This window comes from Chiloscyllium plagiosum, unplaced genomic scaffold (genome assembly GCF_037043375.1).
Source record: "Chiloscyllium plagiosum isolate Xiang-an unplaced genomic scaffold, Cpla_swu_hap1 HiC_scaffold_51, whole genome shotgun sequence".
Lineage (NCBI taxonomy): Eukaryota > Metazoa > Chordata > Chondrichthyes > Orectolobiformes > Hemiscylliidae > Chiloscyllium > Chiloscyllium plagiosum.
In genome coordinates, this window is record NW_028270189.1 from 2,446,249 (window position 1) to 2,471,405 (window position 25,157).

Below are 25,157 nucleotides of genomic sequence, written 5' to 3' on the forward strand. Positions count from 1 at the left end.
AAGATGGGAGGGTCCTGATCTCAGAGGCAGTGATGTGTCTGATCTCTTCTGCAATCCCTCTCTAACTCCATTTCTGTTACTATCGCGATTTCTATTCCAATGTTCGGACTAGCACTGTTCCGTTCTCTCTATCCTGCTATCTGTCGCTAATCTAATTTCCACCTCGTTCTTGCAGAATCCCTTTCTCAACTGAAAGGGCAGGGAGTGAGGAGTGAGTGGGGTTAGACTGGGTGGGATATTAAAGGGAGCGGGGAGTGAGGAGTGAGTGGGATTAGACTGGGTGGGATATTAAAGGGAGTGGGGAGTGAGGGAGGAGAGTGGGATTAGACTGGGTGGGATATTAAAGGGAATGGGGAGTGAGTGGGGGCAGTGGGATTAGACTGGTTGTGATATTAAAGAGCAGGGAGTGAGGGGGGAGAGTGGACTTAGTCTGGGTGGGATATTAAAGGGAGCCGGGAGTGAGGGTAGTGGGATTAAACTGGGTGGGATATTAAAGGGAGCATGAATGTGAGGGGAGAGTGGGGTTAGACTGGGTGTGATATTAAAGGGAGCAGCGAGTGAGGGGGGAGAGTGGGATTAAACTGGGTGGGATATTAAAGGGAGTGCGGAGTGAGGGGTGGAGTGGGATTAGACTGGCTGGGATATTATAGGGTATAGGGAGTGAGGGAGAGAGTGGGATTAGACTGGCTGGGATATTAAAGGGTATAGGGAGTGAGGGAGAGAGCGGGATTAGACTGGCTGGGATATTAAAGGGTATAGGGAGTGAGGGAGAGAGAGGGATTAGACTGGCTGGGATATTAAAGGGTATAGGGAGTGATTGAGAGAGAGGGATTAGACTGACTGGGATATTAAAGGGTATAGGGAGTGAGGGAGAGAGTGGGATTGAAGTTGAAACTTTATTGCTGGAACAGCACAGCAGGTCAGGCAGCATCCAGGGAACAGGAGATTCGACGTTTCGGGCACAGGCCCTTCTTCAGGAAGTGGGATTGGACTGGCTGGGATATTAAAGGGTATAGGGAGTGAGGGAGAGAGAGGGATTAGACTGGCTGTGATATTAAAGGGTATAGGGAGTGAGGGAGAGAGTGGGATTAGACTGGCTGGGATGTTAAAGGGTATAGGGAGTGAGGGAGAGAGAGGGATTAGACTGACTGGGATATTAAAGGGTATAGGGAGTGAGGGAGAGGGTGCGGTTTAGTGGGATTAGGTGGTATTATTGCCAGACTCTGAATCCAGAAACCAAGGAAAACATTTGGGCAGCGTGCTTTGAATCCTGGCATGGCAAATTGTGGGGTTTGGATTCAATAATGAAAAAGTTAATGCTCGAATAAAAGTAATGAGTGGTTCCCTGTCATCGAGAGAAGGTGGGCGACCCTGTGTGTGCGTGGCTCATTGCACTTAATCAATGTTTATTACTGAACACCACACTGCACCCCCTGATCTCTCTCTCTCACACACACACACACCATACACACAACCCTACCCCACTCTTATACAATGTCCACAGGGAGAGCAGCCTTGAAGATATGGGTGCCCATCTCCTATTTAAGTCCCCAGGAAGGTTCCCGAACCATTACCTCTGATTTCTCTGCACAGATGCTGCCAGACCTGCTGAGCTTTTCCAGCAACTTCTGTTTTTTTGTCTCCCATGTCTGCCTATCATTTACTCCTTACTCCCTCAGCCCCCTGCATTTTAAAAAAAAACATTATCCTAGCGACTATCAGCTTTGAAGAAGTGTCCCCGAACACCCCCTGGGACGTTATGTCTGATTTCCAGCAAGTTCTGTTTGGGTTTCAGCCTCCCAGCCGCCATCCTGGTGGGACATCCGGGCCTCCGGCCTGGCGGGGTGGGCGTGGCCTGATGTGCCCTGGGCCGGAAGCGCGTCACCGTGAATACGGTCTATCTGGGCAGCGGGACGAACAGACGTGACGTCACGGAGACCGGGCTCCCGCCAATGATTTAACGGTCACAGCGCGAGCGGGAGAGAGAAGGCGGGAAAGTGAGAGAGGGGGGAGGGGCAAGGGGGTGGATACGGGTAAGGGGGAGAGGGATACGGGGGAGAGGGATACGGGGGAGAGGGATACGGGTAAGGGGGAGAGGGATACGGGGGAGAGGGATACGGGGGAGAGGGATACGGGGGAGGGGGGAGAGGGATACGGGGGAGAGGGATACGGGGGAGGGGGGAGAGGGATACGGGGGAGAGGGATACGGGGGAGAGGGATACGGGGGAGGGGGGAGAGGGATACGGGGGAGGGGGGAGAGGGATACGGGGGAGGGGGGAGAGGGATACGGGGGAGAGGGATACGGGGGAGAGGGATACGGGTAAGGGGGAGAGGGATACGGGGGAGAGGGGGGAGAGGGATACGGGGAGAGGGGGGAGAGGGATACGGGGAGAGGGAGCAGGATACGGGTAAGGGGTGAGGGATATGGGGGAGAGGGATACGGGTAAGGGGAGAGGGATACGGGGAGAGGGAGAGGGATACGGGGAGAGGGAAACGGGGAGAGGGAAACGGGGAGAGGGAGAGGGATACGGGGAGAGGGAGAGGGATACGGGGAGAGGGAAACGGGGAGAGGGAGTGGGAAACGGGTAAGGGGGAGAGGGATACGGGGAGAGGGATACATATAAGGGGGAGAGGGATACATATAAGGGGGAGAGGGATAGAGGGAGAGGGATACGGGGAGAGGGAGTGGGATACGGGTAAGGGGGAGAGGGATACGGGTAGGGGGGAGAGGGATACGGGTGAGAGGGAGTGGGATACGGGTAAGGGGAGAGGGATACGGGGAGAGGGAGTGGGATACGGGTAAGGGGAGAGGGATATGGGGGAGTGGGATACGGGTAAGGGGGAGAGGGATACGGGGAGAGGGATACGTGGAGAGGGATACGTGTAAAGGGGAGAGGGATACGGGTAAGGGAGAGAGGGATACGGTGAGAGGGAGTGGGATACGGGTAAGGGGAGAGGGATACGGGTACGGCAGAGAGGGATACGGGTATGGGGGAGAGGGATACGGGTAAGGAGGAGAGGGATACGGGTAAGGAGGAGAGGGATACGGGTAAGGGGGAGAGGGATACGGGTACGGCGGAGAGGGATACGGGTATGGGGGAGAGGGATACGGGTAAGGAGGAGAGGGATACGGGTAAGGAGGAGAGGGATACGGGTACGGGGGAGAGGGATACGGGTACGGGGGAGAGGGATACGGGTACGGGGGAGAGGGATACGGGTAAGGGGGAGAGGGATACGGGTACGGGGGAGAGGGATACAGGTAAGGGAGAGGGTACGTGGAGAGGGATATGGGTAGGGGGGGGAGAGGGATACGGGTAAGGGGGAGAGGGATACGGGTAAGGGGGAGACGGATACGGGTATGGCGAGAGAGACACTGGGAGAGGGAGAGATACTGGAGGGGAGGGGGACGCGAGGGGGAGATATGGGAGGGGACGGGGACGCGAGGGGGAGAGGAGGGGAGGGGGACGCGAGGGGGAGATATGGGAGGTGAGGGGGATGCGAGGGGGAGAGGAGGGGAGGGGGACGCGAGGGGGAGGTACGGGAGAGGAGGGGAGGGGGACGTGAGGTGGAGATACGGGATGGGAGGGGAGGGGGACGCGAGGGGGAGATACGGGATGGGAGGGGAGGGGGACGCGAGGGGGAGATACGGGAGAGGAGGGGGACACGAGGTGGAGATACGGGAGAGGAGGTTGACGTGACGGGAAGATATGCAATGGTATGGGAGATATGGGAGGCAAGGTATGCGAGAGGATGGGTAAGAGATGGGAGCGGGATGGGAGGGAAAGAGGAAGTGAGGGAGGTTGGATGGGAGGAGGAAGTGTTATTTGTGAGGGGAGGGGCGATATGAGGGATGGTTAAGGTGGGACCGGGGAGAGGAATGAAGACAGTTTGAGGGGAATTGGTCAGGTGAAGATAAGATGGAGTGTCAGAGGGAGAGCGAGCAGTCTGTGGGGATTGTTTTTGTGCCAGAGAGGAGCAGTGGGAGAGAAATGAAAGTGGAGAATGAAGGGAGAAAGTATGTGGGCAGAATGATAGAGATCTTATGGCAGGAAATATGTGTCGTCGGGAATGTGTTATACCCCCAATTTCATTCATTAATTATTCCCCGTAAAGCCGGGTCTTCTTGGCAGGAGGGGGAGTGGGATTCGGGGCTGCGGCCTGTGACACAGAGGGAAGACCAGACTCTCACATTGGTCACTTTTCTTCCACAGGTGACGGTTTCTAATAGGAGACTGGGGAGTCTCGCTGATCCCGGGGGCCAGCGAAGGAAGCGGGTTCGTTATGGTGAGTATCAACCAGGTCAGGGAGTGGGTCATATCACCTGGTTATTGGCTTACTGTCACCCGGAGCCCCCTTCTCGAACCTGTTGCACAGGAACAGGAGGCCATTCAGTCACCTCCCTCCTCGAGCCTGTTATGCAGGAACAGGAGACCATTCAATTGCTTCAAGTTCCCCGAGCATCCAGAATTGCCGTGCGACTGGCAAGAGGATTTGGGGTATAGAGTCTTAGAGATGTGCAGCACACAAACAGACCCTTTGGTTCTTAATGCATTTTCTCTGAAGGGGCCTGTTTGACCTTAAGTCTAGTCTGCATTCCCGATCCCTGCACGAGAGAGGAACGCGTGCCTGCAGGCTGATATAAGAAAATTATTCGGAAGGGTCGAGTTCAAGGGCTTCATCTGAAATGCCCTCAGCTCGACTTTCGAGTTGCAAGTGCTGACTCCTGCTGACAGCGCTGTCAGAGTTTCCATAATCCAGCGAGTAAATTACGCTGACCACGTTGACGTTTACATTTAAGATTTCTTTTTAATCAGGGAATACTAGTGTTGGGTTTCTATAGGCATATTTCCCAGGCAACCATCACATTCCCATTCCCCGTACATTGTCGGATAACGGGGAGATTATTGCAATTTGAAGACCACATGCCTGGGGTCACTGAGTTGAAACCTTTTTGTTTTATCACTTGTTTCCCTTTCTTGCAGGATCTGCAAGATCAGATTATGGAAGAGGTGAGAATGTATCTTCGCTGTGTAAGCTGTGACCCCTTTGTGCCTTTTGTCCACAGTAGGGTTTCCTGCTGCTTGGACCTCCTCTGGGTCTGGGTGGGGATTGCTGCCCGGGGTCCATTACTCAAGAAGGAGGCATTCTTTTGTGAAATGCATCTGATCACCAAGTGATTTCTTCCATTCACTGAATGTGGACATCGTTGGCCTTGCCAGCAATTTTATTGCCCAGAGCACAGTTAAGAGTCAACTGCATCCCATGGTTGTGGAGTCACATGTAAGGATGGCAGATTTCCTTCCCTCAAGACAGGTATGAAAGATTTGAGTTATAAAGAAAAGCTGGATAGGCTGGGGCTCTTTTCACTGGAGCGAAGGAGGTTGAGAGGTTTATAAATTCATGAGGGGTATAGATCGGGGTTAATGGTCGCTGTCTTTTCCCTCGGATAGGGGATTTCAGCACTAGGAGACATAATTTTGAGGTAAGAGGACAGAGATTCAAAAGAAGACATGAGGGGAAAATTCATCACACAGAGGGTGGTTCGCATGTGGAATGAGCTTCCCGAGGAAGTTGTGGGTGCAGGCATAGTTACAACGTTTAGAAGGTACTCAGATAAGTCGAAGAAGATTGAAGAGGATACAAAGGGGACCTTTGGTACACAATGTTGTGTCAAACATGATGCGAAATTAAACTAATCCCGTTTGCCTGCGCTTGGTCCAAAATCCCTCCATTGCTGGCCTTGCATATTCATATGCGTATCTAAAAGTCCCCTGAAAGGCCCTAATGTATCTGCTTCCATGACCATGCCCTGGCAGCAAATTCCAGACACCTACCACTCTCTGTGTAAAACATTTGCCTCATGCATCTCCTTTGAATTCATGCCCCCTAGCATTAGATATTATACCTCTGGCGAAAAGATTCTGGCCGTCAACTCCATCTATGCATCTCATAATTTTATAGACTTCTATCGACTCTCTCCTCAGCCTTCACTGCTCCAGAGAAAACAAGCCAAGTTTTCTAGCATAGGGATAGGAAAGGGGCAAAGAGCAGTCAGGTGGGAGTAGTTTAGTTTGGGATTATGTTTGGCATGGATTGGTTGGGTCAAAATATCTGTTTCCATGCTGAATGACTCTATGATGATAGTGAGCGAGGTGGGTTTTTCCAACAATAAACAACAGTTTCATGGTCATCATTAGACTCTTAAGCCCTTGCCGTGGAAAAATCTGGAATTATGCCCGAAACGTCGATTTGCCTGCTCCTCGGATGCTGCCTGACCTGCTGTGCTTTTCCAGCACCACACTCTCGTCTCTGGATTAATAGTCCAGTGGTAATACCGCTAGGCTCTGCTTTCAGACAGATCACTGGGGCAGTGTGGGTAATGTCACTGGGCTAGCCATGTGGAGGTCCCTGAATTAATGTTGTGGTGGACACGGGGGTAGTTCAAATCCCACCACAGTCCCTGGTGATGATGACAGTGTTCCATTGTCGTTAAAATCTGGTTTGCTTGTGTCCTCTATGGAAGGACATTACCCAGTGATTACCCAGTCTGGGCCTACATGTGACTCCACACTGGCTAGGCACCTGGTTCAAAAGGGCAATTAGGCACAGGTAACAGATGCCAGTGCTGCTCACGCCCTGTGAATGGGTAAAGAGAAACAAACGTGTTGCATTCCCCCACGTGGGATCTCTGTGAAAATCGACTCTCTGACATCCACCATTCACGGATGTCTCTTTCACTGCCAGAGGGGTTTGTGGAGGATGTGAGCAGGTCCTTCTATCGGCTGGTCGGGGAGTCCAAAGTACAGTGTGTGGGGAGGGTACTGGGTGTTAAGATGAGAAACGCCTTTGTCTTCAGTCAGAGGCTTGTGGATCTTTGATACTGTCAACCTCTGAGAGTTGTGGAGCTCCATCATCGGCTCCAGCGCAGTATTTTGTTTTCTTGGGAAATCAAGGGGTATGGGGAGCAGACGGGAAACTGGAGCTGAAACCCAAGATCAGCCGTGGTCGTAGTGACAAGTAGAGGGGCCGAATAGCCTAGTCCTGCTCCTGTCCCTTGTGTTTGCATGTGCTCTTATCTTTCTTCTCACCTCACGCTGGTCACTAATTAGACCCTGGACTACAGCATTGCATTCCGTTGTGGTCACCACATTTTGGGAAGGATATGAGGATGTAGAGAGAGTGCGGTTCTGGATATGAGGAAATCCAGGGTGGGGTAGAGATTTGATTGAGGTTGACCAGGTAAAGACAGGATTGGGTGAATTTGATGAGGAAATGCTATTCCTGTTTTATGTACGGAGTCTGGGGTACAGAGATTGAAGGTCTTGGATAAGTGAGAAGGGGGATTTGAAACAAATCTTTTTTCTCATTCAGCAGGTGGCTAGGGTTTGGAACATGCCACCTGAGAGTATGGGGGAGAGGTTCACTCATGGCTTTTGAGAGGAGTCCGATGTGTAACTGAAAAGGTTGAATGTGCAGAGATTACAGGGAGAGTGGCATCAAATGCACCACTGCTCTGGAGATGGGCTGAATGGCCTCTTCCTGTTCTGTAACTAAGATGTGACCTGGAACTGGTGGGGGCCCTGGGAGAAGATGGGGTGGAAAGGATTACAGTGGATGCTTTTAAAAGGAAGTTGGGGTGGGAAACGCAAGAGGAATATGTGGGGGGGAGGTGAGTTGTTGGCAACTGTGTGGATGGATGGACAGGGGAGAGTGGCTTCGATGTGGCATGCTAACTGGTTGGACTGTGCCCCTTTGTGTGTAGTGTGAGTCTTTACCCTTGTGATCCCTACAGGCCAAGGAGCTGGCTCGACGTTCATTGCTGTACCAAAGTCACCTGCCTCCACCTCTCGTCAATGCCAAGTCCCTCTCGGACACGGCTGAGGAGGAAGTGCTGGAGGAGTGCAACGAGGCCTGGAGGGAGCTGGGAGAGGTGAGACACTTGCAGCCTTTCCTATTCCTCTGATTCCCACTTCTCTTTTGCCAGGTTTAATTGATAAATCATTGTTGAGCAAAGGTATTAATAGATTTGGGTCAAAGGTAGGTTCTCATGAAATGGCAGTACAGGCTACAGGGATTGAATGATCTGTTGTTCCTAAGCCATTGTTGTCCAACCTGCTGCTTTTTTCCACCTTCTGACTTCTTCCGCAAGTAACCCCCCCCACTGACTTCCCCCAAAGCCTGTCCCACCGTTGACAAGGCCCAAGTCAGGAGTGTGATGGAATACTCCCCACTTGCCTGGATGGGCGCGGCTCCAACAACACTCAGAAACTTGACGTCTTCCAGCAACACCTCTCTCGATCGACACGGTCACTCCCACCTATACTCATTCCCAACACCAACGGCGCACAGCGGCAGCACTGTTTATCGCTTACAAAACGCACTGCAGTGATTCGCTGAGGCTCCTCCGACAGCACCTTCCAAACCTGACACCTCTATGCCTGGGAGGACGAGGGAAGCAGACGCAGGGGGGAGCACCACCCCCTGCAAGATCCCCCCTGAGGAAACACACACCACCGTGTACCATCCCGACTTGGAACGGTACTGGCCGATTCATCACTGTTGATGGATCAAATACCTGTGCTCATTTTGTCATTCTTTGTCTTGGTGTTCAGTTCCAGAATAAACTCACCCTTGCCGATATCAGGGAGGTGGTCCAGGATTCGGAAAATCCGGTAAGAATCTGGTTTTCAAATCCGCAAGTACGGCTGGAGGGTCTGAGCCGAGGGAGTGTCGCACAGTCTGGGGGATCATACCAAGGGCGCGCCACGATGCATGGGGGGGGTTCGGTGCTGAGGGAGCACCGCAGAGCCTAGAGGGTCGGTGCCAGGAAGCGTCACTTTGCCTGGGGGTTTGGTGCCGAGGGCGTGCTGCACAGCCTGGGGGATTGGTGCTGAGGGAGCACCGCGCTGCGTGGGGGTTGGTGCCGAGGGCGTGCTGCACTGCTTGGGGTGTTGGTGCTGAGGGAGCGGCACGCTGTGTGGGGGTTGGTGCTGAGGGAGCACCATGTTGCTTGTGGGTTTGGTGCTGAGGGAGCACCACGCTGTGTGGGGGTTGGTGCTGAGGGAGCGCCACGCTGTGTGGTGGGTTGGTGCTGAGGGAGCACCACGCTGTGTGGTGGGTTGGTGCTGAGGGAGCACCACGCTGTGCGGGGGTTGGTGCTGAGGGAGCGCCACGCTGTGTGGTGGGTTGGTGCTGAGGGAGCACCACGCTGTGCGGGGGTTGGTGCTGAGGGAGCGCCACGCTGTGTGGTGGGTTGGTGCTGAGGGAGCACCACGCTGTGTGGGGGTTGGTGCTGAGGGAGTGCCACGCTGTGTGGGGGGTTGGTGCTGAGGGAGCGCCACGCTGTGTGGTGGGTTGGTGCTGAGGGAGCACCACGCTGTGCGGGGGTTGGTGCTGAGGGAGCGCCACGCTGTGTGGTGGGTTGGTGCTGAGGGAGCACCACGCTGTGTGGGGGTTGGTGCTGAGGGAGCACCACGCTGTGTGGTGGGTTGGTGCTGAGGGAGCACCGCGCTGTGTGGGGGTTGGTGCTGAGGGAGCGCCTCGCTGTGTGGGGGGTTGGTGCTGAGGGAGCACCACGCTGTGTGGTGGGTTGGTGCTGAGGGAGCGCCTCGCTGTGTGGTGGGTTGGTGCTGAGGGAGCACCACGCTGTGTGGTGGGTTGGTGCTGAGGGAGCGCCTCGCTGTGTGGTGGGTTGGTGCTGAGGGAGCACCGCGCTGCGTGGGGGGTTGGTGCTGAGGGAGCGCCACGTTGCGTGGGGGGTTGGTGCTGAGGGAGCGCCACGTTGCGTGGGGGGTTGGTGCTGAGGGAGCGCCACGTTGCGTGGGGGATTGGTGCTGAGGGAGCGCCACGTTGCGTGGGGGATTGGTGCTGAGGGAGCGCCACGTTGCGTGGGGGGTTGGTGCTGAGGGAGCGTCACGCTGCGTGGGGGTTGGTGCTGAGGGAGCGTCACGCTGTGTGGGGGTTGGTGCTGAGGGAGTGCCACGCTGTGTGGGGGGTTGGTGCTGAGGGAGCGTCACGCTGTGTGGGGGTTGGTGCTGAGGGAGTGCCACGCTGTGTGGGGGGTTGGTGCTGAGGGAGCGGCACGCTGTGTGGGGGTTGGTGCTGAGGGAGCACCACGTTGCGTGGGGGGTTGGTGCTGAGGGAGCGTCACGCTGCGTGGGGGTTGGTGCTGAGGGAGTGCCACGCTGTGTGGGGGGTTGGTGCTGAGGGAGCGTCACGCTGTGTGGGGGTTGGTGCTGAGGGAGTGCCACGCTGTGTGGGGGGTTGGTGCTGAGGGAGCGGCACGCTGTGTGGGGGTTGGTGCTGAGGGAGCACCACGTTGCGTGGGGGGTTGGTGCTGAGGGAGCGTCACGCTGTGTGGGGGGTTGGTGCTGAGGGAGCGGCACGCTGTGTGGGGGTTGGTGCTGAGGGAGCACCACGCTGTGTGGGGGGTTGGTGCTGAGGGAGCACCACGCTGTGTGGGGGTTGGTGCTGAGGGAGCACCCCGCTGTGTGGGGGTTGGTGCTGAGGGAGCACCACGCTGCGTGGGGGTTGGTGCTGAGGGAGCGTCACGCTGCGTGGGGGGTTGGTGCTGAGGGAGCACCACGCTGTGTGGTGGGTTGGTGCTGAGGGAGTGCCACGCTGTGTGGGGGGTTGGTGCTGAGGGAGCACCACGCTGTGTGGGGGGTTGGTGCTGAGGGAGTGCCACGCTGTGTGGGGGGTTGGTGCTGAGGGAGCACCACGCTGTGTGGGGGGTTGGTGCTGAGGGAGCACCACGCTGTGTGGTGGGTTGGTGCTGAGGGAGCACCACGCTGTGTGGGGGTTGGTGCTGAGGGAGCGCCACGCTGTGTGGTGGGTTGGTGCTGAGGGAGCACCACGCTGTGTGGTGGGTTGGTGCTGAGGGAGCACCACGCTGTGTGGGGGGTTGGTGCTGAGGGAGTGCCACGCTGTGTGGGGGGTTGGTGCTGAGGGAGCACCACGCTGTGTGGTGGGTTGGTGCTGAGGGAGCACCACGCTGTGTGGTGGGTTGGTGCTGAGGGAGCACCACGCTGTGTGGTGGGTTGGTGCTGAGGGAGCACCACGCTGTGTGGTGGGTTGGTGCTGAGGGAGCACCACGCTGTGTGGGGGGTTGGTGCTGAGGGAGCGCCTCGCTGTGTGGGGGGTTGGTGCTGAGGGAGCGCCTCGCTGTGTGGTGGGTTGGTGCTGAGGGAGCACCGCGCTGCGTGGGGGGTTGGTGCTGAGGGAGCGCCACGTTGCGTGGGGGATTGGTGCTGAGGGAGCGCCACGTTGCGTGGGGGGTTGGTGCTGAGGGAGCACCACGCTGTGTGGGGGGTTGGTGCTGAGGGAGCACCACGCTGTGTGGGGGGTTGGTGCTGAGGGAGCGCCACGCTGTGTGGGGGTTGGTGCTGAGGGAGCGCCACGTTGCGTGGGGGGTTGGTGCTGAGGGAGCGCCACGCTGCGTGGGGGTTGGTGCTGAGGGAGCGTCACGCTGCGTGGGGGTTGGTGCTGAGGGAGCGCCACGCTGTGTGGGGGGTTGGTGCTGAGGGAGCACCACGCTGTGTGGGGGGTTGGTGCTGAGGGAGCGTCACGCTGCGTGGGGGTTGGTGCTGAGGGAGCACCACGCTGCGTGGGGGGTTGGTGCTGAGGGAGCACCACGCTGCGTGGGGGTTGGTGCTGAGGGAGCGCCACGCTGTGTGGGGGGTTGGTGCTGAGGGAGCACCACGCTGTGTGGGGGGTTGGTGCTGAGGGAGCGTCACGCTGCGTGGGGGTTGGTGCTGAGGGAGCACCACGCTGCGTGGGGGGTTGGTGCTGAGGGAGCACCACGCTGTGTGGTGGGTTGGTGCTGAGGGAGCACCACGCTGTGTGGGGGGTTGGTGCTGAGGGAGCGTCACGCTGCGTGGGGGTTGGTGCTGAGGGAGCACCACGCTCTGTGGGGGGTTGGTGCTGAGGGAGCACCACGCTGTGTGGGGGGTTGGTGCTGAGGGAGCACCACGCTGTATGGGGGGTTGGTGCTGAGGGAGTGCCATGCTGTGTGGGGGGTTGGTGCTGAGGGAGCACCACGCTGTGTGGGGGGTTGGTGCTGAGGGAGCACCACGCTGTGTGGGGGGTTGGTGCTGAGGGAGCACCACGCTGTGTGGGGGGTTGGTGCTGAGGGAGCGTCACGCTGTGTGGGAGTTGGTGCTGAGGGAGCGCCACGCTGTGTGGGGGTTGGTGCTGAGGGAACGGCACGCTGTGTGGGGGGTTGGTGCTGAGGGAGCACCGCGCTGTGTGGGGGGTTGGTGCTGAGGGAGCACCACGCTGTGTGGGGGGTTGGTGCTGAGGGAGCGTCACGCTGTGTGGGGGTTGGTGCTGAGGGAACACCACGCTGTGTGGGGGGTTGGTGCTGAGGGAACGCCACGCTGTGTGGTGGGTTGGTGCTGAGGGAGCGGCACGCTGTGCGGGGGTTGGTGCTGAGGGAGCGGCACGCTGTGTGGGGGTTGGTGCTGAGGGAGCACCACGCTGTGTGGTGGGTTGGTGCTGAGGGAGCGGCACGCTGTGCGGGGGTTGGTGCTGAGGGAGCGGCACGCTGTGTGGGGGTTGGTGCTGAGGGAACACCACGCTGCGTGGGGGGTTGGTGCTGAGGGAGCGGCACGCTGTGTGGGGGTTGGTGCTGAGGGAGCGGCACGCTGTGCGGGGGTTGGTGCTGAGGGAGCGGCACGCTGTGTGGGGGTTGGTGCTGAGGGAGCGTCACGCTGTGTGGGGGTTGGTGCTGAGGGAGCGGCACGCTGTGTGGGGGTTGGTGCTGAGGGAACACCACGCTGCGTGGGGGGTTGGTGCTGAGGGAGCACCGCGCTGCGTGGGGGTTGGTGCTGAGGGAGCGCCACGCTGTGTGGGGGTTGGTGCTGAGGGAACACCACGCTGTGTGGGGGGTTGGTGCTGAGGGAACGCCACGCTGTGTGGTGGGTTGGTGCTGAGGGAGCGGCACGCTGTGCGGGGGTTGGTGCTGAGGGAGCGGCACGCTGTGCGGGGGTTGGTGCTGAGGGAGCGGCACGCTGTGCGGGGGTTGGTGCTGAGGGAGCGGCACGCTGTGTGGGGGTTGGTGCTGGGGGAGCACCACGCTGTGTGGGGGGTTGGTGCTGAGGGAACGCCACGCTGTGTGGTGGGTTGGTGCTGAGGGAGCGGCACGCTGTGCGGGGGTTGGTGCTGAGGGAGCGGCACGCTGTGCGGGGGTTGGTGCTGAGGGAGCGGCACGCTGTGTGGGGGTTGGTGCTGAGGGAACACCACGCTGTGTGGGGGGTTGGTGCTGAGGGCGCGGCACGCTGTGCGGGGGTTGGTGCTGAGGGAACGCCACGCTGTGTGGTGGGTTGGTGCTGAGGGAGCACCACGCTGTGCGGGGGTTGGTGCTGAGGGAGCGGCACGCTGTGCGGGGGTTGGTGCTGAGGGAGCGGCACGCTGTGCGGGGGTTGGTGCTGAGGGAGCGGCACGCTGTGCGGGGGTTGGTGCTGAGGGAGCGGCACGCTGTGCGGGGGTTGGTGCTGAGGGAGCGGCACGCTGTGTGGTGGGTTGGTGCTGAGGGCGCGGCACGCTGTGCGGGGGTTGGTGCTGAGGGAACGCCACGCTGTGTGGTGGGTTGGTGCTGAGGGAGCGCCTCGCTGTGTGGGGGGTTGGTGCTGAGGGAGCGCCACGCTGTGTGGTGGGTTGGTGCTGGGGGAGCACCACGCTGTGTGGGGGGTTGGTGCTGAGGGAGCGTCACGCTGTGTGGGGGGTTGGTGCTGAGGGAGCGGCACGCTGTGCGGGGGTTGGTGCTGAGGGAACGCCACGCTGTGTGGCGGGTTGGTGCTGAGGGAGCACCACGCTGTGTGGGGGTTGGTGCTGAGGGAGCGCCTCGCTGTGTGGGGGGTTGGTGCTGAGGGAGCGCCACGCTGTGTGGTGGGTTGGTGCTGGGGGAGCACCACGCTGTGTGGGGGGTTGGTGCTGAGGGAGCGCCACGCTGTGTGGGGGTTGGTGCTGAGGGAGCACCACGCTGTGTGGGGGTTGGTGCTGAGGGAGTGCCACGCTGTGTGGGGGTTGGTGCTGAGGGAGCACCACGCTGTGTGGTGGGTTGGTGCTGAGGGAGCACCACGCTGTGTGGGGGTTGGTGCTGAGGGAGCGCCTCGCTGTGTGGGGGGTTGGTGCTGAGGGAGCGCCTCGCTGTGTGGTGGGTTGGTGCTGAGGGAGCGCCTCGCTGTGTGGTGGGTTGGTGCTGAGGGAGCGCCACGTTGCGTGGGGGATTGGTGCTGAGGGAGCGCCACGCTGTGTGGGGGATTGGTGCTGAGGGAGCGCCACGTTGCGTGGGGGGTTGGTGCTGAGGGAGCGTCACGTTGCGTGGGGGGTTGGTGCTGAGGGAGCGTCACGCTGCGTGGGGGTTGGTGCTGAGGGAGCACCACGTTGCGTGGGGGTTGGTGCTGAGGGAGCACCACGTTGCGTGGGGGTTGGTGCTGAGGGAGCACCACGTTGCGTGGGGGGTTGGTGCTGAGGGAGCACCACGCTGCGTGGGGGTTGGTGCTGAGGGAGCGCCACGCTGTGTGGTGGGTTGGTGCTGAGGGAGCACCACGCTGTGTGGGGGGTTGGTGCTGAGGGAGCGTCACGCTGCGTGGGGGTTGGTGCTGAGGGAGCACCACGCTCTGTGGGGGGTTGGTGCTGAGGGAGCACCACGCTGTGTGGGGGGTTGGTGCTGAGGGAGCACCACGCTGTGTGGGGGGTTGGTGCTGAGGGAGCACCACGCTGTGTGGGGGGTTGGTGCTGAGGGAGCACCACGCTGCGTGGGGGTTGGTGCTGAGGGAGCGTCACGCTGTGTGGGAGTTGGTGCTGAGGGAGCGCCACGCTGTGTGGGGGTTGGTGCTGAGGGAACGGCACGCTGTGTGGGGGGTTGGTGCTGAGGGAGCACCGCGCTGTGTGGGGGGTTGGTGCTGAGGGAGCACCACGCTGTGTGGGGGGTTGGTGCTGAGGGAGCGTCACGCTGTGTGGGGGTTGGTGCTGAGGGAGCGTCACGCTGTGTGGGGGTTGGTGCTGAGGGAGCGGCACGCTGTGTGGGGGTTGGTGCTGAGGGAACACCACGCTGCGTGGGGGGTTGGTGCTGAGGGAGCACCGCGCTGCGTGGGGGTTGGTGCTGAGGGAGCGCCACGCTGTGTGGGGGTTGGTGCTGAGGGAACACCACGCTGTGCAGGGGTTGGTGCTGAGGGAGCGGCACGCTGTGCGGGGGTTGGTGCTGAGGGAGCGGCACGCTGTGCGGGGGTTGGTGCTGAGGGAGCGGCACGCTGTGTGGGGGTTGGTGCTGAGGGAACACCACGCTGCGTGGGGGGTTGGTGCTGAGGGAGCACCGCGCTGCGTGGGGGTTGGTGCTGAGGGAGCGCCACGCTGCGTGGGGGTTGGTGCTGAGGGAGCGCCACGCTGTGTGGGGGTTGGTGCTGAGGGAACACCACGCTGTGCGGGGGTTGGTGCTGAGGGAGCGGCACGCTGTGCGGGGGTTGGTGCTGAGGGAGCGGCACGCTGTGCGGGGGTTGGTGCTGAGGGAGCGGCACGCTGTGTGGTGGGTTGGTGCTGAGGGCGCGGCACGCTGTGCGGGGGTTGGTGCTGAGGGAGCGGCACGCTGTGCGGGGGTTGGTGCTGAGGGAGCGGCACGCTGTGCGGGGGTTGGTGCTGAGGGAGCGGCACGCTGTGCGGGGGTTGGTGCTGAGGGAGCGCCACGCTGTGTGGTGGGTTGGTGCTGAGGGAGCACCACGCTGTGCGGGGGTTGGTGCTGAGGGAACGCCACGCTGTGTGGTGGGTTGGTGCTGAGGGAGCACCACGCTGTGCGGGGGTTGGTGCTGAGGGAACGCCACGCTGTGTGGTGGGTTGGTGCTGAGGGAGCACCACGCTGTGTGGGGGTTGGTGCTGAGGGAGCGCCTCGCTGTGTGGGGGGTTGGTGCTGAGGGAGCGCCACGCTGTGTGGTGGGTTGGTGCTGGGGGAGCACCACGCTGTGTGGGGGGTTGGTGCTGAGGGAGCGTCACGCTGTGTGGGGGGTTGGTGCTGAGGGAGCGGCACGCTGTGCGGGGGTTGGTGCTGAGGGAACGCCACGCTGTGTGGTGGGTTGGTGCTGAGGGAGCACCACGCTGTGTGGGGGTTGGTGCTGAGGGAGCGCCTCGCTGTGTGGGGGGTTGGTGCTGAGGGAGCGCCACGCTGTGTGGTGGGTTGGTGCTGGGGGAGCACCACGCTGTGTGGGGGGTTGGTGCTGAGGGAGCGCCACGCTGTGTGGGGGGTTGGTGCTGAGGGAGCACCACGCTGTGTGGGGGTTGGTGCTGAGGGAGTGCCACGCTGTGTGGGGGTTGGTGCTGAGGGAGCACCACGCTGTGTGGTGGGTTGGTGCTGAGGGAGCACCACGCTGTGTGGGGGTTGGTGCTGAGGGAGCGCCTCGCTGTGTGGGGGGTTGGTGCTGAGGGAGCGCCTCGCTGTGTGGTGGGTTGGTGCTGAGGGAGCGCCTCGCTGTGTGGTGGGTTGGTGCTGAGGGAGCGCCACGTTGCGTGGGGGATTGGTGCTGAGGGAGCGCCACGCTGTGTGGGGGATTGGTGCTGAGGGAGCGCCACGTTGCGTGGGGGGTTGGTGCTGAGGGAGCGTCACGTTGCGTGGGGGGTTGGTGCTGAGGGAGCGTCACGCTGCGTGGGGGTTGGTGCTGAGGGAGCACCACGTTGCGTGGGGGTTGGTGCTGAGGGAGCACCACGTTGCGTGGGGGTTGGTGCTGAGGGAGCGTCACGCTGCGTGGTGGGTTGGTGCTGAGGGAGCGCCACGCTGTGTGGGGGGTTGGTGCTGAGGGAGCACCACGCTGTGTGGGGGTTGGTGCTGAGGGAGCGCCACGCTGTGTGGGGGTTGGTGCTGAGGGAGCACCACGCTGTGTGGGGGTTGGTGCTGAGGGAGCACCACGCTGCGTGGTGGGTTGGTGCTGAGGGAGTGCCACGCTGTGTGGGGGTTGGTGCTGAGGGAGCACCACGTTGCGTGGGGGGTTGGTGCTGAGGGAGCGCCACGTTGTGTGGGGGTTGGTGCTGAGGGAGCGTCACGCTGTGTGGGGGTTGGTGCTGAGGGAACACCACGCTGTGTGGGGGGTTGGTGCTGAGGGAGCACCACGCTGCGTGGGGGTTGGTGCTGAGGGAGCACCACGCTGCGTGGGGGTTGGTGCTGAGGGAGCACCACGCTGTGTGGGGGGTTGGTGCTGAGGGAGCACCACGCTGCGTGGGGGGTTGGTGCTGAGGGAGCACCACGCTGTGTGGGGGTTGGTGCTGAGGGAACACCACGCTGTGTGGGGGGTTGGTGCTGAGGGAGCACCACGCTGCGTGGGGGTTGGTGCTGAGGGAGCACCACGCTGCGTGGGGGTTGGTGCTGAGGGAGCACCACGCTGTGTGGGGGGTTGGTGCTGAGGGAGCGTCACGCTGCGTGGGGGTTGGTGCTGAGGGAGCGCCACGCTGCGTGGGGGGTTGGTGCTGAGGGAGCACCACGCTGCGTGGGGGGTTGGTGCTGAGGGAGCACCACGCTGTGTGGGGGTTGGTGCTGAGGGAGCGGCACGCTGTGTGGGGGGTTGGTGCTGAGGGAGCGGCACGCTGTGTGGGGGTTGGTGCTGAGGGAGCGGCACGCTGTGTGGGGGGTTGGTGCTGAGGGAGCACCACGCTGTGTGGTGGGTTGGTGCTGAGGGAGCACCACGCTGTGTGGGGGTTGGTGCTGAGGGAGTGCCACGCTGTGTGGGGGGTTGGTGCTGAGGGAGCACCACGCTGCGTGGGGGGTTGGTGCTGAGGGAGCACCACGCTGTGTGGGGGGTTGGTGCTGAGGGAGCACCACGCTGTGTGGGGGGTTGGTGCTGAGGGAGCACCACGCTGTGTGGGGGTTGGTGCTGAGGGAGCGCCACGTTGCGTGGGGGGTTGGTGCTGAGGGAGCACCACGCTGTGTGGGGGTTGGTGCTGAGGGAGTGCCACGCTGTGTGGGGGGTTGGTGCTGAGGGAGCACCACGCTGTGTGGGGGGTTGGTGCTGAGGGAGCACCACGCTGTGTGGTGGGTTGGTGCTGAGGGAGCACCACGCTGTGTGGGGGTTGGTGCTGAGGGAGCGCCACGTTGTGTGGGGGTTGGTGCTGAGGGAGCACCACGCTGCGTGGGGGGTTGGTGCTGAGGGAGCACCACGCTGTGTGGGGGTTGGTGCTGAGGGAGCACCACGCTGTGTGGGGGGTTGGTGCTGAGGGAGCACCACGCTGTGTGGGGGTTGGTGCTGAGGGAGCACCACGCTGTGTGGGGGGTTGGTGCTGAGGGAGTGCCACGCTGTGTGGGGGGTTGGTGCTGAGGGAGCACCACGCTGTGTGGGGGGTTGGTGCTGAGGGAGCACCACGCTGTGTGGGGGTTGGTGCTGAGGGAGCACCACGCTGTGTGGGGGGTTGGTGCTGAGGGAGTGCCACGCTGTGTGGGGGGTTGGTGCTGAGGGAGCACCACGCTGTGTGGGGGTTGGTGCTGAGGGAGCACCACGCTGTGTGGGGGGTTGGTGCTGAGGGAGCACCACGCTGCGTGGGGGTTGGTGCTGAGGGAGCACCACGCTGTGTGGTGGGTTGGTGCTGAGGGAGCGCCACGCTGCGTGGGGGTTGGTGCTGAGGGAGCACCACGCTGCGTGGGGGGTTGGTGCTGAGGGAGCACCACGCTGTGTGGGGGTTGGTGCTGAGGGAGCACCACGCTGCGTGGGGGATTGGTGCTGAGGGAGCACCACGCTGCGTGGGGGGTTGGTGCTGAGGGAGCACCACGCTGTGTGGGGGGTTGGTGCTGAGGGAGCACCACGCTGCGTGGGGGATTGGTGCTGAGGGAGCACCACGCTGCGTGGGGGGTTGGTGCTGAGGGAGCACCACGCTGCGTGGGGGGTTGGTGCTGAGGGAGCACCACGCTGCGTGGGGGATTGGTGCTGAGGGAGCACCACGCTGTGTGGGGGGTTGGTGCTGAGGGAGCACCACGCTGCGTGGGGGTTGGTGCTGAGGGAGCGTCACGCTGTGTGGGGGGTTGGTGCTGAGGGAGCACCACGCTGTGTGGGGGGTTGGTGCTGAGGGAGCGTCACGCTGCGTGGGGGGTTGGTGCTGAGGGAGCACCACGCTGTGTGGGGGGTTGGTGCTGAGGGAGTGCCACGCTGTGTGGGGGGTTGGTGCTGAGGGAGCACCACGCTGTGTGGGGGTTGGTGCTGAGGGAGTGCCACGCTGTGTGGGGGGTTGGTGCTGAGGGAGTGCCACGCTGTGTGGGGGTTGGTGCTGAGGGAGCGCCTCGCTGTGTGGGGGGTTGGTGCTGAGGGAGCGCCACGCTGTGTGGGGGTTGGTGCTGAGGGAGCGTCACGCTGTGTGGGGGTTGGTGCTGAGGGCGCGGCACGCTGTGTGGGGGTTGGTGCTGAGGGAGCGTCACGCTGTGTGGGGGTTGGTGCTGAGGGAGCGCCACGCTGTGTGGGGGTTGGTGCTGAGGGAGCGCCTCGCTGTGTGGGGGGTTGGTGCTGAGGGAGCGCCACGCTGTGTGGGGGTTGGTGCTGAGGGCGCGGCACGCTGTGTGGGGGTTGGTGCTGAGGGAGCGCCACGCTGTGTGGGGGGTTGGTGCTGAGGGAGCGCCACGCTGTGTGGGGGGTTGGTGCTGAGGGAGCGCCACGCTGTGTGGGGGTTGGTGCTGAGGGAGCACCACGTTGCGTGGGGGGTTGGTGCTGAGGGAGCACCATGTTGCGTGGGGGGTTGGTGCTGAGGGAGCGTCACGCTGCGTGGGGGTTGGTGCTGAGGGAGCGTCACGCTGTGTGGTGGGTTGGTGCTGAGGGAGCGTCACGCTGCGTGGGGGTTGGTGCTGAGGGGGCACCACGCTGTGTGGGGGTTGGTGCTGAGGGGGCACCACGCTGTGTGGGGGTTGGTGCTGAGGGAGCGCCACGCTGTGTGGGGGTTGGTGCTGAGGGAGCACCACGCTGTGTGGTGGGTTGGTGCTGAGGGAGCGGCACGCTGTGTGGGGGGTTGGTGCTGAGGGAGCACCACGCTGTGTGGGGGGTTGGTGCTGAGGGAGCACCACGCTGTGTGGGGGGTTGGTGCTGAGGGAGCACCGCGCTGCGTGGGGGGTTGGTGCTGAGGGAGCACCGCGCTGCGTGGGGGTTGGTGCTGAGGGAGCACCACGCTGCGTGGGGGTTGGTGCTGAGGGAGCGCCACGCTGTGTGGGGGTTGGTGCTGAGGGAGCGTCACGCTGCGTGGGGGTTGGTGCTGAGGGAGCACCACGCTGCGTGGGGGTTGGTGCTGGGGGAGCACCACGCTGTGTGGGGGTTGGTGCTGAGGGAGCACCACGCTGTGTGGTGGGTTGGTGCTGAGGGAGCACCACGCTGTGTGGGGGTTGGTGCTGAGGGAGCGCCTCGCTGTGTGGGGGGTTGGTGCTGAGGGAGCGCCTCGCTGTGTGGTGGGTTGGTGCTGAGGGAGCGCCACGCTGTGTGGTGGGTTGGTGCTGAGGGAGCACCACGCTGTGTGGTGGGTTGGTGCTGAGGGAGCACCACGCTGTGTGGTGGGTTGGTGCTGAGGGAGCGCCTCGCTGTGTGGTGGGTTGGTGCTGAGGGAGCGCCACGCTGTGTGGGGGGTTGGTGCTGAGGGAGCGCCTCGCTGTGTGGTGGGTTGGTGCTGAGGGAGCGTCACGCTGTGTGGTGGGTTGGTGCTGAGGGAGCGCCACGCTGTGTGGTGGGTTGGTGCTGAGGGAGCGCCTCGCTGTGTGGTGGGTTGGTGCTGAGGGAGCGCCACGTTGCGTGGGGGTTCGTGCTGAGGGAGCACCACGTTGCGTGGGGGGTTGGTGCTGAGGGAGCGTCACGCTGCGTGGGGGTTGGTGCTGAGGGAGCACCACGTTGCGTGGGGGTTGGTGCTGAGGGAGTGCCACGCTGCGTGGGGGGTTGGTGCTGAGGGAGCGCCACGCTGCGTGGGGGGTTGGTGCTGAGGGAGCGTCACGCTGCGTGGGGGTTGGTGCTGAGGGAGCACCACGCTGTGTGGTGGGTTGGTGCTGAGGGAGCACCACGCTGCGTGGGGGTTGGTGCTGAGGGAGCGCCACGCTGTGTGGGGGGTTGGTGCTGAGGGAGCACCACGCTGCCTGGGGGGTTGGTGCTGAGGGAGCGCCACGCTGTGTGGGGGGTTGGTGCTGAGGGAGCGCCACGCTGTGTGGTGGGTTGGTGCTGAGGGAGCGCCACGCTGTGTGGGGGATTGGTGCTGAGGGAGCACCACGCTGTGTGGTGGGTTGGTGCTGAGGGAGCGCCTCGCTGTGTGGTGGGTTGGTGCTGAGGGAGCACCACGCTGCGTGGGGGTTGGTGCTGAGGGAGCACCACGCTGTGTGGGGGTTGGTGCTGAGGGAGCACCACGCTGTGTGGGGGTTGGTGCTGAGGGAGCACCACGCTGTGTGGTGGGTTGGTGCTGAGGGAGCGCCACGCTGTGTGGGGGTTGGTGCTGAGGGAGCGGCACGCTGTGTGGGGGTTGGTGCTGAGGGAGCACCACGCTGTGTGGGGGTTGGTGCTGAGGGAGCACCACGCTGTGTGGGGGGTTGGTGCTGAGGGAGCACCACGCTGTGTGGTGGGTTGGTGCTGAGGGAGCGCCACGTTGCGTGGGGGTTGGTGCTGAGGGGGCGCTGTACTGCTGGGGTAACGGTGGGCTACTGGAGTGTCAGTGCTGAGTGAGTTCTGTATGCCTGGGGTGTCCGTATAGAGTGGGCGCCGCACTGCTGGGGTAATGGTGGGCTGCTGGAGGATCAATGCCGAGGGAGTGGTGCACTGTTGGTGAGGCTATCCCCTCATCCTTCAAAACACAATCACCTATGGTGTGTTTGCGGGAGCTCTTGCTGACTGGTTCCTCCTGATAATGATTATTCCCTCTCTCTCCAGCTGGCTGTGCTGTTCGCTCGGGAAAGAGCTCTCCAGGCAGAGCTGAGTGTCCAAAAGAACAGAACCCCAAAACGTGAGTAGACCGTAAAGCTGGAGCCGGAATGGACGAGCAAATCTGAGGCAATTGGCGTGCACTGCCGGAAGGAGGGAAGAGGGACTTTCCTAGCTTTTAGTCAAACTCCTCTTTAGACCGTACACCTAGAATTTGAAATAGAACCCCAACAGGATTAGTGGGAGCAGTTTTAGACACCGAAACCTACTGAAGGAGAAATCAACCACAGAGGGAGTGCAGCGCTGATTTCCCAGTGCCGTACAGGGACTGCAAGGGGTGAGATGATGAGGGGAGATAAAACGCAGTCTAGAAATCTGGAGCTTGGCAAGTTAAGGAGCTGACCGATTCAGGATCGTGAGATGTTTTAAGGAGCTGACAGTCAATAGAGAGGAGCTGGTTCTGCTGCTTGGTGTTGGGGGTGCGGTTGCATAGCCTAAAATTGAGAGTCAGACTTTTCACAAGGGACATTTGGAAACACACCGCATTTGGGCTCGGGGTTGTAGGGTGGTGGGGGAGTTTGCAACGCCCTGCAAGTGGCACTTAAAGCTCGGTCTGTTAATGTTAACTCCAAACAATTGAGAGATTTGTGTTAATTAAAAGCATTGAGTGATATGGGGGAAAGGCAGTATATGGAGTTAGTTCACACATCAGCTAGGATTGTGTTAAATGGTGGACCAGGCTCAAGGAGGGAGGTGAGTGGGCCTTTTCCTGTTGCTAACTTGTCTGATTTTATGCCTGTATTATCATGTCTCTCTTCTGTAGCTCTGCTGGCCAATCATGAGGTGCTGACCTGTTTGGGGAAGCAAGAGGTGAGATCATTTTCTTTACCATGAATTACATATTTTCCGTGAGTTGAAGGAGTTTTACTCTGTATCCTAGCCTGTACTGTACCTGTCCTGGGAGTATTGTGGAACATTTACTTTCAGTTTAAAGAGTGGAGGGAGCAAAAGAGTAGAGAAAGCTTTACTTTGTACCTAACACCGTGCTGCACCTGTCCTAGGAATGTTTAATTTGGTGTCAATATTGAGGGACATTTACTTTAATTTTAAATGATAGAGCTAACTTTCCCCTGTCCCTAATGCTTTCCCTGTCCTGTGAGTCCTTGATATGGACAGTGTAGAGGGAGTTCTACTTTCTGTTTAAAAGAATAGAGGAAACTTTAATCTGTATCTAATCCCATCCTGTACTTGGTCTGGGAGTGTTTGATGGGGATAGGGTCAGAGAGCTTAACTTTCATTGAGGAGAGTCGAGGGAGCTTTACTCTATATCTAATTTTGAAATGTCCCTGTCCTTGGAGTGTTGGATGGGGACAATATCGTTTTACCTCCAGTTTAAAAGAAACGAGGGAGGTTTATTCTGTATCTATCCGGTCCTATACCTGGGTGTAGTATGTACCTGTCCAGGGAATATTCTATGGGGACAGTGTAGAGGGAACTTTAATTTCAGCTTGAAAGCTTTGCCTGAAATTTAAAGGGGTAGAGGAAGCTTTAGTGTTTGTCTAACCCCATGTTGAGCTGGCCATGGGAGTATTTGTGGGGACTGTGCAGAGGTCTGGCCAGCATACTGCAACAGGTCAGGCGATTGGTTACTCTGACTTTTCACCAACCTACCTGTCTGCTCTTTCAGTTACAGAATACCGACAAACAACTGGAGATGATCCTCTCTTGCATTAGAACAAGGAAGAAATCCTTACAGGAGGAGTTGGCAAGGTTTGTCAGTGTTGTTTCAGAGTTATTCCCCACCCTCCCACCACCTCCACTGGCTTCTCCTTTGTCAGTCCAGTTTATGGGTGTCCCAACTGACTTGCTGCAGGCCTTTGGGACTCTGGGCTGAGTTGGCCCCAGAGCAAAGCGTGCAATAATATACGTTAGTGGCTGATAAATCCCAGAGAGATTTCTGATCAGAGGGTGCTGACCAAACTCTGTGAGCTTTGGCACTCCTTGAGTACTCTCTTTGGCAAAGAGGTGGGTGGGGTAAACCACCAACCACGGCTTCCCAACATCTTCAGCCCACGCAGGAGGGACAGTACACTCCTGTGAGGGCTGAGCAGCAGTCTTTTTGTCTATGATGGTATCCCACATGTGACACACTGTCCCTGGAGCGAGGTGGATGGTGTGTAAAAGCAGTGAGGTCCAGATTCGTGAAGGGAACAGACGGCAAAGTGGAATTGAGGCCCCAGTGGGAGCAGCAGAGGGAAGTCCTAGGGTGTGAAGCACAGAAAGTTAGTCAGCAGGTCCGGCAAGTAATCAGGAAGAATGTTTTCATTAATCGTGAAGAAAGCTGATGCTAGTTAGAAATATACCGAGCACAGGTAAGGTTGCATCTGGAACACTGTGCACAGTATTGATCTCCTTATTTAAGGAAATACGTTTTGGAGGCATTTCAGAGAAGGTTTACTCAGACCAATCTCTGGAATAGGACGGGTTGTCTTATGAGGAAAGGTTGGACAAACTGGGCTTGTATCAACTGGAATTTGACAGAGTAAGGAGACTCGATTGAAACATCAAAGATCCTGAGGGAGTCTCGATAGGTTGGGGTATAGAGAGATTGGTTCCTCCTGTAAGGAATCTAGAATGAAGGGTGTGACTTTACAAATCACAGGTAACCCATTCATAACAAAGAAAACTCATTCAAGATCGAAAATAGGCAAAGTTTTAAACAGTACCCCCTGCCCCACGCCACACACACAAAAACTGCAGAAACAGAGTCATTGAATATTTTGAAAGGCAGAGATGGATCAATTCTTAGCAGGTCCGGCAGAAGGCTCACTGGACTCGAAACGTAAACTCTGCTTTCTCTCCACAGGTGCTACCAGATTTGCTGAGTTTCTCTGGCATTTGCTGGTTTTGTTTCAGATTTGCAGAATCTGCCAGTCTTTATGTTATTTTAGTAGATAAATTCGTGATGAGTGAGGCGTTGGTTGAAAGGGTTGAAAATGTAGGTCCAAATGTGGTTTTAAGATTACAGTCAGATTACCCATGATCTTGTTAAATGGTAGAACAGGTTAAATGGGTCTCCCCCTGTTCCTGTGTAACAGGTTTGAAGAGAGGTCCGAATGGTCTCATGCTTCTATTTATCAAGATCCTCTTTTCTCCCGGGATTTTTTGCAGGGAGCAGAAGTGGCTCGAAGAGCAGTTGGAGTTGGAGAAGACTGTGCAAGAGAAGTTTGACCATCAGCAGCAGAATCTCCTTGCTATCTCCAAGAACAGGTGAGAGACACACCCTATAGTTGGGATATGCTGGGTACTGAGTGCGATATG

The 25,157-nt window shown here is 59.8% G+C and overlaps 1 protein-coding gene across 1 annotated transcript in view; it reads left to right on the forward strand.

The window, feature by feature from the left end:
- Positions 1-1,924: 1,924 nt before the first annotated feature.
- Positions 1,925-25,157, forward strand: part of cenpk (centromere protein K) — a 33,408-nt gene continuing 10,175 nt past the window's right edge. The window contains exons 1-9 of the mRNA XM_043680042.2: positions 1,925-1,997; positions 4,212-4,284; positions 4,983-5,009; positions 7,793-7,930; positions 8,613-8,672; positions 21,846-21,918; positions 22,660-22,706; positions 23,524-23,606; positions 25,008-25,106. Of these exons, the coding sequence (XP_043535977.1) occupies positions 4,282-4,284; positions 4,983-5,009; positions 7,793-7,930; positions 8,613-8,672; positions 21,846-21,918; positions 22,660-22,706; positions 23,524-23,606; positions 25,008-25,106 (530 nt within the window). The 5' untranslated portion in view covers positions 1,925-1,997; positions 4,212-4,281. The remainder of the gene's footprint in view (positions 1,998-4,211; positions 4,285-4,982; positions 5,010-7,792; positions 7,931-8,612; positions 8,673-21,845; positions 21,919-22,659; positions 22,707-23,523; positions 23,607-25,007; positions 25,107-25,157) is intronic.